Source organism: Leptodactylus fuscus, chromosome 10, assembly GCF_031893055.1.
Source record: "Leptodactylus fuscus isolate aLepFus1 chromosome 10, aLepFus1.hap2, whole genome shotgun sequence".
NCBI lineage: Eukaryota > Metazoa > Chordata > Amphibia > Anura > Leptodactylidae > Leptodactylus > Leptodactylus fuscus.
The window spans coordinates 27,790,085-27,802,590 of record NC_134274.1 but is presented as its reverse complement, the minus strand read 5'-3'; the positions used below and the strand labels follow the sequence as shown (position 1 = coordinate 27,802,590).

The 12,506-nt window shown below is 41.3% G+C and overlaps 1 protein-coding gene across 13 annotated transcripts in view; it reads right to left on the bottom strand.

Annotated features, from left to right (window-relative positions):
- The window catches only part of ANK3 (ankyrin 3), a 436,797-nt gene that overhangs the window by 229,874 nt on the left and 194,417 nt on the right, over window positions 1-12,506 (bottom strand). For 5 of the 13 annotated variants that reach the window (XM_075257456.1, XM_075257461.1, XM_075257457.1 and 2 more), the window contains exon 1: window positions 2,856-3,974. The exons of 1 other annotated variant lie outside the window; for it this stretch is intronic. In XM_075257456.1, coding sequence (XP_075113557.1) covers window positions 2,856-2,969 — 114 coding nt within the window. In that variant the 5' untranslated portion in view covers window positions 2,970-3,974. Of the gene's footprint in view, window positions 1-2,855; window positions 3,979-12,506 lie in introns of those variants that run through there. 7 more of the 13 variants (XM_075257464.1, XM_075257463.1, XM_075257453.1 and 4 more) reach the window with 6 other exon arrangements.

Genomic DNA, 12,506 nt, shown 5'->3' with positions numbered 1-12,506 from the left:
GCTCCACGTTGCAAAAGCTTTTTTTTTGCGGCAGATTTTGTTGCCTTTTTTGAGCCAAATCAGAAGTGAATTGTGCAGAAGGTAGACGTATAAGAGCTTCCCGTAGACTTCTCATTCTTTTTTAGCCATTCTTGGCTTTGGCTTAAAAAAACTAAACAAAATAAGCCAAGGGGGGCTTTAAAATGTTATGCTGTGGACGTCTTCATCTGGCCACAGGCTTTTGCCATCGAGTCTCAATGACTACCTTGGATTTTGCAGGATTTACTAACTGCATAGGATAATTCTGGTAGTAGGTAAACTCTAATCTAGATCACATCTATATCAAACTATGGAAAATTGGAGTGTCTCCACAGGACTAATAGGTGTCGGAGGACTCCACTACTTTGGGATGACTTACTGCAGGAAGCAGAAATGCTGACTTGTCCATTACAGCAAACCACACCCTTTGCTTTACCCAAACCTTAATGTCGATATAATGGACTTAAACATTGCACTTTTACGCTTGAAACATTTCCTTGATCTAATTCCAATACCGTGAGTGTGAATCCGTCTCCTCTGAAGGTCTTTAGAGACGATAAAGCGTCTGCATTATAGAGTAATGACATTCTGTAAGTGCACTATACATCATATCCATATAAACACTATAGATTATAACGCATACCTGTGCTCATGCACCAAACATACAAGTTTTTTTTCCCTATTTTATAATTTTATAAAGTATAAAACTTACAATGTGCTGACATGTATAGCTCAGTTACTAAAATCTGTAACCGTAACATTACTGACTAGGAGGACACCAGATTTAAGTGTCGGTATTGAGAGAATGTAGACCATTTAGCATGTTAATAGGCCTCTGTGAATACGGGTAGGATGTAGTTTTATTGTGCATTGTCTGTAGGCCTCATATATAATCAGTCAGCCCAAGCACATGATCAAAGCCCTGCTGGAAAGACAAAGGCATCACACACCACAATGTATACCCTTCTCAGTCATCTCTCCCCCTCTATACTGAGGAGGTGGTCTTATGGTAATAGAAAAATGCCTGAAGAATGGAAGAGGACATGTTACTGCTATTGTCATTCTGAGTTAAAGTTTACAAATTGGTAATAATGACTTAAAAGACCAACATTAGGGGGGAGCACAGTGTGAACAGGGGCCGATTGCTGCAGAGGTGCAGTATGTCAGCACGTTGTACTTTTCACCAGTAATGTAGTATATAGAAACATACCATAATACGAATATACTGATCTCTAAGTAGTAATATACTTATTATAAATTAGAAGCCATATCAAGGATTTGGCCAGGAGTCAGCTTCATTACTTGGAGCTGTCCAGACGACAATTGCTGAAGCCTATTATTGCTCCGTGCAGCTATTATCGTGGTGTCACATTTTGGTGCTAGACACGTGTATACCTGCTTTCTATATACCCCAGGGTATGTGGCATGCAAAGTATCTATAGCAGTCTCCAAAATCAATACATATATATAGTATTCATCCACAAATCTCTATCAAATCTTCCATTTTCCTTGAAATCACACTGCTATGCCAACAAGCGTCTTGTATCTTCCATGCTATTTTCTGCCTGGTCAATAAACATCCGGATCACACACAGAAATGCTAAGGGCACTGAGAACACAATGGCCGATCCACCAGGGTGATCAGCCAAGGTTGACAAGTAATGTCACATATTTTGCCGTCTATGCAGTTTTGGGGGGAATTAATGCAGAGCAATAAGAGGGAATACACTGTGCAATATGATACCTAGGGGTATCCTCATCAATGACAGGACCTGGAGCCGCTCTGTTATGTCACATATAACAATAGGGAATGGTTTTCTATGAGGATATGTGTAGATGTAACAGTGTACAAAAAGGAAGCCAAGTGGTGTGATGTCTTATGTGCTACAAGGGGGATGCACATTTACTGCAGCAAATCTACATGTCATTGAGGGAGCTCATGCATCAATAGCCTCAGTAAATTAGGATTATCTGTCCTTCAGGGAATATCACAAAGGATCATAAAAAGAAAAGACCTATAGCTGTAAACTGCAGGGCTCAGTCTATGGCCTCCTGGTCAATATTTATTAATTGCATGTGATGGGAGGCAAAATGCTGCTGGGCCTTATCTACCAAATTGGAGGACAGGGTCTCCCCCGCTGCCTCCTCAATCCTCTATAGGAACATGCATTTTAATTGCCCTTTGTCCCAGGCAGAGACTCCGACACCAAGAGAAATGCAGGAGAAAACGCTTTATCTTATAGGCGCTGTTTGAGATGAATTATTTAGCAACAGTGTCAGAAAAATTTTACGTCAACCACGTACGAGTGCGATCGTATTGTCATAGTGAGCGATTTAGAATGAGGTCACAGCGGTGGTAGAATAGCGCAGCATCTAAGTTATGAAACATGGCCACTGATATGATTATATATATATATATATATATATATATATATATATATATATATATATCAGTAAGATGTATACCATATATAGAAAAATTGCAGCATGTATACAGACTGAAGCCACACACATGTACGTCCATACATATATTTCGGAACAGAAAAGAGTGGCGAATGTCATTATGTAAGACAATGCATAACATATCCTGGAAAGACGTTTAATGGCAAACATTGGTACTGAAGATCTAAGTCATAGAAGTGGGAGAATCAGATGCTTGAAAATCCCATGAAGAAGACTGACATGTGTGTACAGCACACACACACCTCCTGCATCATCTCTGCAGTAGTCCAGGGCACTGTAAAATGTGATTTTGTTTTTCACGCCATGCTAAGGTTGGATTTACACATGTGAAATTAACATACAGCCTATCCATCTGTCAAATGCAGAAATGATACCTTTTTCTTACGATCCCTGGAGCGTTTCCTGTGCCTCCTTTTCTCCTTAGCTTCCTCCTCTGCATTTATTTCCAGATCCCTGTTCTTCTTTAACTGGGATGCTGCATGAGCCATTATGAGAGAGAATATCCCATGTAACAAGGGTCCCTTGAAAAAGGTGGTATACCCTTATGCACCTTCTATCCAGCTTGACAGGGAAGACTCCAACAAATGGAGAGACAGAGCTGCAAGCCCAGTACGCAGGCTCAGGATGAGGATGAGGAACCGTGTAAATATCCAGTGCTCACATCCCTTCTTCCTCTACCTTCCAGTACCTGGAGCGTCCCCAGTCATTGTTATGAGAAGGACAGCTGAAGCAGAGTGTGCTGGTTGACTGCTGTATCCCCCTGCTACCAGCTGGAAGTGTCTAAGTGATCCCAGTAAAGGGGGATTGCTCCTAATGATGCTCTATGCAGAGGAACAGTCATGTGGAGCTGCACATGCAACGACCCAGCATCACAATCTGCTTCCCAATCCAGGAGCTGCGAGCTAAAACATGCACTTTGTCATCAGCTTAGGACCAAAATGTGTCCTTGTGCAAGTCTCTGAACCCAAGACGCAGAGCAGCCTCCCACTGCCATATAGCGGCCGATGATACAGGCAAAATATAGAGCAAAGAATAAGAAAAGAGAGTCACATAGCCCCTGCATTATGCAGAACACAATGTGACGGGAGGATTTTATTAACACTGTGTGTGTTGGATGCTGCCTCCCCCCTCAGAATGACAACTAATTCATAGAGGGAGGTAAAATAAAGGCTTTGTATACATATATCCCCTGTGTAACTCAGTCCTGCAGAGACCAATATGATCCAGATACAATAACAGGAATAGAAATCATTGCATTTTTTTTTTTAATTGTAATTTTCCAGCTCTGTTCACTGATGCTTATGGACTAATGAGTTGCATTGAGGCCTCCTTCCATCACCTTAACATCTAATACCACCTGAGTCCATAGCATCTGCAGCTTCTGAATATTCATCACATGTATATAAATAGCAGTACGTTGGCCCTAGAGCAGCAGCTATTCATGGAATGTACACAGAAGAAAATGAAAAATCCTTCTAGCAAAGGCTAATTCAGAAATGGCACGCGCAAAATGACGTTCATTTCAATATAAAAGCAAAAGAGGGAAAATATTTTGCCATGATTTTAGGATTTTCCGGCTACGAATTTTGTTTACAAAATAGAGAAATGTGACCTAAAAAAACATTTCATCCAAACATCACATGATGCGCGGGGCTTAGACTATTCCACTTTTCATCAAGGATGGGTATATTGTCACGATGCTGAGCCTGGTTAATCTCTGCATGGTTGATCCAGATGCCAGCCTATACGTAACGCTAGACCAATAAACCCTTCTAATATGCATGGAGCACTAACTGGTTTATCCAAATACGGTTAATCCAGATGAAAAATTCATTTTACCAACTGCTGGACATCAACTAGGTCAGGTTATGTGGGAAACAAACAAAACTACAAAAAGTAAAAAAAGGAAAGGCAAGATTTACTACGTTATGTGTAATAAAACATCTGGAATAGCTGGGAGCATACTGTAAAGAAACCCTTGTATTGGAATCGGTTTAAGCGAGGCTGTTGAGTTGGAGTAGGGACCAGTCGACTTAGACTTTGTTATTCATTATTTGAAATTATACACAGTCCAGTCATATTAATGTGACCAGCGCCTACTTTTGATGTCAACATTAAATAACCAATTGCAGAAGGCACGTGTCATCAGTCATCTGGGTGCACTCATCATTGTGGAAGACACGATGGATCAACACAAGTATGCATCTATCCTTGTGGCCCATGTTCGCCCCTACATTCGAAATGTTTTTCCTCAGGATGATGGCATCTACCAGCAGGACAATGCGACGTGTCATAAAGCTCGCAGTGTACGTGTGTGGTTCAGGGAGCACCAGGATGGGTTTACTGTACTCCCTTGGCCAGCAAATTCCCCGGACTTGAACCCAATCGAGAATCTGTGGGACCACCTCGATCGGGTTGTTCGTGCCATGGATGCTCAACTGCATAACCTAGCGCAGCTGACCATGGCAGTGGAGTTGGCATGGCTCAACATCCCAGTGATCAAAATCACAAGATCCCCTCTCTTCCTGCACGTCTCGCAGCGGTCCGCTCTGCCAAAGGTGGTTATTCTGGATTTTGACAGGTGGTCACATTAATGTGACTAGACTGTGTATGATGCAATTATCAATATTGTAGAGTTAATTAGATGTATAACAAGTCCCATATTTACTTTCCTAGGAGACGGGTTGTGGGGTTTAAGGGGTACACTGTTTATTTTCTGAAACAAATAGGTACAGCATGTCCTACATTCATATTGTTGAAGTTCTAGAAGCTGTGATCCCATGCAAATGACCTACACAAATACCTGTGCAACCACTCATCCATTTTGTTTGTTTTCCTGTTGCTTACATGTAGATCACCTTTGTCACTAAAGGATATTCCTACCTCAGACATATCCAAATGTCTGAAAGATGACATCTTAGACCTGCTTCTATGTGGAGAACAGGGGACCCTCAAACTACCTGGTGACGCATTTGCCAAGAGCTGCATCCAGTGTAAGGATGAATTGTAAGAGCTGTGCATACATGGATCCACGATATATAGTGGTTAGCACCTACTAAAAGTGGTCTAAGGGCGGGCATCCGGTGAAGCATAGGAATAGGTTATGGGTTCTCAATGCTCACTGATGCCAGTGGGCGGCAAAGGCTTGCCCTTGTCCATCTGGTGTGAGGTCACAGAAGAACTATTGTAACACAGACTTCTGAAAAAAAAATAGTGTTCACTATGATAGAAAGGTATCAGAACACACAGCACAAAACACGCTGATCCTTGTGCATCGTCAGAAATCACTTCAGTCAGCATCAGCATTAGAACTGGACAGTACAACAATGGAAGTCGGCAGCCTGGCCTGACTCCTTTTACTTTTACAACAGGTGAATGTGGCGGAGCATGTGTGTCACTTATCTGAGGAAGAGATGACGCTAGAATGCTCTGTGAGAACAAGGTAAGGGAGCGGAGACCTAATCCTCATACACTTTACAGTGCACTGCCATACAAATCTTGTCATAAAATATGAGGCAGCTTCACAATCTGAAAATCTGACACATGAACATTCTCCTGCTTTTTAAAGTCTCTTGTCACGAACTGCAAACTTGGTGACTTTGAGTGCTTTGTTCCACATAAGTATGCAGTCTTTCAGCATTAGGACTCTTGTACATGATTGTACTATGGCTGCCTTTTCTATGTAGCAGTACCAGGGTTATAATAAAGGTACACAAGACCTCCAGTTTCATACAGAGTTTTAATCCTGACAGATTTTATAAAAATTCCATGGCAATATGTAACTACAATGTGGCTCAGTTTGTCACAGTTTCAGCTGTCAGACCTGCAGTCAGGGTCAGATCAGACCGGGCCAGATTTAAGGGAGGGGGTGTGCAGTCACATTAGTGTTTCTACATAATACATAAACCACATTCAGAGTCCACAACCAATTCATAAGAATTTTTCATTTTAGACTTGTTTTGAAAGGTGAATTCGGTCAGTGAAACACACACAAGATTCCGCCATACTTCCTGGACCAAACACTGACCCAGGAACCCGGACACCAACCATCATAGTCATCTATAATGAGAAAAGTCCTCTGCCTCCCCTACTTAAGACATTATTAAAGTAGGACATCAAAGGCATTATCCAGCTTCCAAAAATGATCTGCAAGTATATTCACAACTGTGTTAAATCCTCACTGTTCCCTTGTGCACTTTACTTGGCTTTATTTTACTTGCTGTTCCTTGTATCACTGTTATTTACATGCAGTGAGTCTGTGGACAAACTACATTTCCCACGATTCATCTGGCTTCTCTCACTCTCTGTGTACCCCTCCCTTCTCCACTCTTCCCTGCAATGAAATCATAAGCAATAAATCATTCCCACATGTGAGGTCGCATGCTGCTGTCATGTTTCATTTGCTAGGTGACATGTTTACAAGGAGGGGCCGTGAACTTGAAAGCGAAACATCACAGCTAAGGTTAATGACCTGAAAGGAAACAATGTTGTATTTAAACAGGATGTATTAGGAAGTGCTTTGTTTTGATGTATTCTGCCATTTGGTCAATATTTTTATAAAATAGATAATCCCTTTAAGGCTAAGGTTCTATGCCGTGGAAATGCAGAGTTTTTGCCTGCTGCAGAAACACAGAAAAGAAAAAAAAAGCCGCATTTTACAGTACCACCAAAGTGAATGTAATTCGGGCTAATCCCTTCCACACACTGCGGAAAAAACTCAAGTATATCTGCCATCTGAGCCATATTTCATGGACTGAATGCTTTCCTGTGAAACTAGTCTTATTTTGGGAGTGAATAGAGAAACAAACTTCTTATCTAGTTGATTTGTAAATTATTTTTTAACTGAAAATTTTTGTCTAAAGAAAAAGTAAACTTATACAGTAACAACTTCAATATATGTGTCATGTTCCATTATTCCCTTAATGCAGGCTAAGTAGATATCCCTGCCATGTAACATCACACAGCAGGTCATTCACTTACAATGGATCGCACACACGGAGCTCCTCAGAACAGCTGGAGAGTCTTAGTCACCAAAAGTTATTTCGCTACAACCTTTATGTGGCACCTCCCAACTTCTGACACTGAAGACTCGATTCTTCTTATTACAAGTTACTCTATTGATGTTTTTAGAGATAATAAAGGAGTATGCCATTAAAGGGGTTATGTCACTACAATAATCCCCTGTTCACATGCCCTATTGCGATCAACAACCATTCCAAGTATTCATCTATGCCCTTGTAAACCAGGTGTGTCCATGTATGTTATGACCCTGCAGTGGTTGCCACAGGAGTAATATTGTTTTTGGCTTACCCCGACAATAACAGCTGATACCTGCGAGAAACCGCACCAACCAAAAACATATTTTTTTTGTTCAAAAAGCGCTTGTCTTTATGTGATACCTCTTTAATGAAAATAATTGGATGACTGGAATGATGGAAGCCAAAGAGGTCAGCTAGATGGGATTCACAAGGCTATAATATGTATATATCATACAGACCATATTACTGCTATAAACTCCATCCAGACCATGGATATAATGTTAGAAATCTATAGGGCTGTAAGATAGTTTTAGACCTGTGGTTAAGATGGAACTTGTGGCTATAATTCAGGCCATATAATACTAAAGTACAGTATTATACCATCTGAACCAAGCCTTACCATAGACATACAACTGCATGCTGTCCTGGAAACCTGATCCATGCGTGGGCCATATTTCCTGGACTGAGCACAGCTGTGTGAAACAGAACTCTCTGTAACATAGTATGGCATAATGCGTTACGTTCCCAAACCACCGGATTACTGTGGTGCTGACCGGAAAAATAAGGAGTGAGTTACTGAGTGAGTCAGTTCTGTGACCCTTCAGGAGCTCAATATAGTGTGGTAAGATCCATTTCATACAGCGCTGTTCAGTCCGGGAAATAGGTCCCACATACGGACAGTGTTGCTCAGACAGAACATGGTTGTGTTCGTATAGTCTTAATCAATTAATGCCTGTCAAATATTTTCTCCTGATTTAACCTTTGGAATTTTTTGAAAAACTGCAAGGCGTTGCCACTGCGGTTTTTCCCGCCACACTTTTTTGCTGCAGCCCAATACTTGGGGCCTTAGCTTAAAAATGATTTTATCTTCTGGGATCCTAGAGATTGGGTGAAATACTTGAGGGAATCAGCTACAGATCAATTTCCCTGCAGTGACACCAGAGGAGAAATGAAGAATTACACAATTCTCATTAAAACCAATGGGCTGTCAGTGTAATACAGTAACTTGTTGAGTCCACCATCAAGAATCATTTGTAGTCTCTCTCCACCCCCAGCTGATAAACGTCAGAATCCCCTAAAAGATTGTGCCCCTGTGTGCACAAAAAGAAATGCCATACAGGTCTATACAAAAGAAAAGAAAATCCATTAGGATCTATTTTTAAGGTTATACAATAGGTCTTGAAAGTGGTATTGACATCTTTAAGGGGCAGTCCAGCTCCAAAATGATTTTTAATACTGATGACTCACCCACAGTCTCCGGAAGTTACAGGAGTGAACGAGGAGCAAGCGTAGTTACTCCTATTTAAGTAAGAGTGGTGCGGCACTTTCCTGGAACCATTGGCTGCGAACAAGCATTTGTGATGGCCGATGAGAGATGTTAATCTGCCCATAAACTTTCCAGGTTGGTGAAAATAGTTGGTCACCAGTCAGCTGAAAACGGCATTGACTGGTTAGCCAAAGTCGGCCAAATATTTGATTTACTGTGCAGACCAATCCTTTTTGCGGTGAGAACAGTAAACCTCAACTAGGGAAGGCAAAAAGGCATTTCAATAACATTAAATTGTATAACATTTGCCCATCGATTATATGAAGGCAATATTCTGTCATTAGACAATCCCTTTAAGAGGTGGCCACACATGCATGGTTCTCTTTATGCACTTTTGAATACTAATAAGCAAGTAGTGAGAACTGGGGGTTCTTGAGACAGTTGTGGTTTGCAAGGGACCCACATTTATAGAATATATCTATGGAAAGTCTATGACAATCTATTTATGGAAAGTCTAGTGGATGTGCCGTAAATGTCTAAGATAAGAATATCCCTTTAAGCCGAGGAAAAGGCTCTTTACTCACTTGTTCTTAGTATTTGTGTGGCTTATCACAAACAATAAGGACACGAGGTCCCGCTCTTCAGTCTTCTAGGTCATGATGTTCTGGACATTGAAAGTTCCGAAGACAAATCCATTATCTCCTATGGCTTTTGGAATCTAATAGGTCATTGTAGTGAAAGAGTTAACTTGAGACAGTCTATCAGGCCTCTCCTGTGAAATATTTTATCAACTACAATGCAAGACAATTCTAGTATGTCCTCCCCTCCCCCTGAGTACATTTCAGCACCATGTAAGCAAAATGTCCAAGGACATCACTGGTCCACATCAGATGATGAATGGTGTCACAATAATGGCCTGCTTCTGTAGTCAGAGTCAGATTTCCCATGCTGTGGACTTTTTAACTGAGTATTAGTACAGAAATGGCATTTGATTAAATTACAGCTCGGATTTTCATGGGATTCACAGTTTATTCTAATGGGGCACGAGATAAAGTACATCGGGTAACTGCAATTTCTGCTTAATTCTGACGCTAGCAGAGATGTGTATCATCCCTTAGCTGGCCAGACAGTGGAGATATTAGACGGCTCAGTTATTGTCATTTACTTAGGTCTGTGACAAAAGCCAATACAGTAGAATTAGGTTCACTTCTCTGTTGGAGTCTCCATTGGAGAATCTGGTAAAAATTGGTGGAGAGAAAATGGAGTCCTGCATGGAGGACTATTCTGTATAAAAAGGGCAGAAACCAGACGGATCCCAAGTGAGTCCATGGGTTCCGTGGGTGTCCACCGTTTTAGTGGACAGGCTCTATCGTTCGGGTCACCTAGCGGACCTGAGTGGCAGACAGCCCAACACAAGCTTTACTTCAGTAAACCTTATTGATATGCCAAGTTAATGGGGTTATCTGGTTTTTAGTATTGATGGCCTATCGCTAAGGTTGGTCATCAATATTAGATCAGCAGGGGTCCAACACCTGGAACCCTTGCAGATCAGCTGTAGTAGGAAAGCGCAGCTCTCAGTAATGTTTACATATCCGGAGCTGTGCTGCTCACTTGAGATCTACAGATCTAATATCTTGGCCTACCCTAAGCATAGGCCATTAATACTAAAAACCAGGTAACCCCTTTAGCTCCCCTTTAAAATTTCTTGTGCACTGCAAGATATCAGGACAAGTGGAAAATCTCATGTATTGCATGTATTTCCATTATGTACAAACTTGGTTTAAAGGGGTTTTCCAGGCTTTATTAATTGATGACCTATCCTTAAGATAGGTCATCAATTGAAGATTGGCATGGGTCCAAGGCCTGGGCCTGCTGCCAATCAGCTGCTTGTAGTGGCAATGGCGTTGGCAGAGTGCAGCTTCCACATCACAGGTCATGTGACGCGACACTTATTAGTCACTTGCTCTGACTGCAACTCAGTCCCATTCAAGTGAGTGGGCTGAGCTGTAATACCAAGTACAGGCGCTATACATACATGTGCACAGCAGAGTAATTGGACACGCAGGCACACAGATCATTACCAGCCTATCACAGGGCCATGAACTTTATCTATTGGAAGTAAATAGAAAACTGCAAGGACTTGATACAGAAAGTATATTGGAAAATTACAGAACTTTTCATTATACAAACAATAACATTTGCCTGAACCTGGACAAACCCTTTAAGGCATTGGCGTGCAGTACTAGCTGTGTAATGGCCACATGTGGGAACACACTGTGCTTGGTATTATTTAATGAAGAGTCCACAGTGCTCTAGGTAAGTTAATAGATGGTGGGAACACAAGAAGCTTCGTTTTTAAAAGATTCAGTATCAGACAGAGAGGACGATGTTGGAGGCAGTAATGCAGATGTGATGTCACAGGAAGAGGTATATAAGTGGGTGGCAGTGTACAGATGGTGTCGATTCCAAATCTGGTTTTCATGATGTCGCCACTGTGCCAATTTGAGGAAGGCGTCTGTGGGAAGGAGGGGGGTGTTCTTAGATTTTCATGTAGTGCGCTGCATGGGGAATTCTGTGGCCATCTTGAAAGGAATCTAATATGGGACTAGAACAGAGGAACAGGGAGCACCAGGTATGTTGACTCTACTTGTGTCATGTACAGTCATATTTATACTTTTGACTAGGTGATCATGGCCAATAGAGTGATGAATATCGCATAGTAGTTGCAGAGAGATCCAGAAGTAGTTGTCTTTACAGCAGTCAGGAGATCAGGGGTTTGTTAGGGATCGAGAATAAAGTTAACCACGAGACCATGGAATACTGTAGGCAAGAGTAGTCAAAATGTTCTACGAGTTTAGAAACTAAGGGGCATTTTCGGGCTAACTGCCCTTATTCAAGTGTAATGAACTCTTTACTGTCTGGCTGGATGCTTGACACAAACTGAGCGGAAACCACGCGGACCCAATTATAGTTTATGGGGGTTTCTGCTGGTAAAGCAGATTAAGTTTTTGTTCATGGGGCCCCCAAGTGGACCCCCCAAATGCAGATGTGTCTAGTCTTAGAAAGCTAGCTGTGCATATTTATTTTATGTAATTCTTTGCTTTGGACATTTGATATGATAGACCATGGCAGAAATTACTTTAACACAAATAGTAAAAAAGACAATGAATTAATCCGGCTAATCATATTAAGCATGAGAAATGAAAATAGACACTTACTATGACTGCTCTTCTCCATTATCCACCCGCCTTATACATATTCTGATTATATAAATGATATACAAATATAAAAGAACCGTAAAAGTGTAGGCTGTCCTAATAAAAATCTGTCACCATGAAATATCCCAAGTAATAAATGGAATGGGTGGACTACTTATCTAGGCTGTGTTCACAGATATATCCATGGATCCTGATGGACTCCATTGACTATAATGTCTGTAATATTGCATAATGAAAGCCCTGCATACATGATGCGTGACATGTAGGGTTGAGTGATCGGGA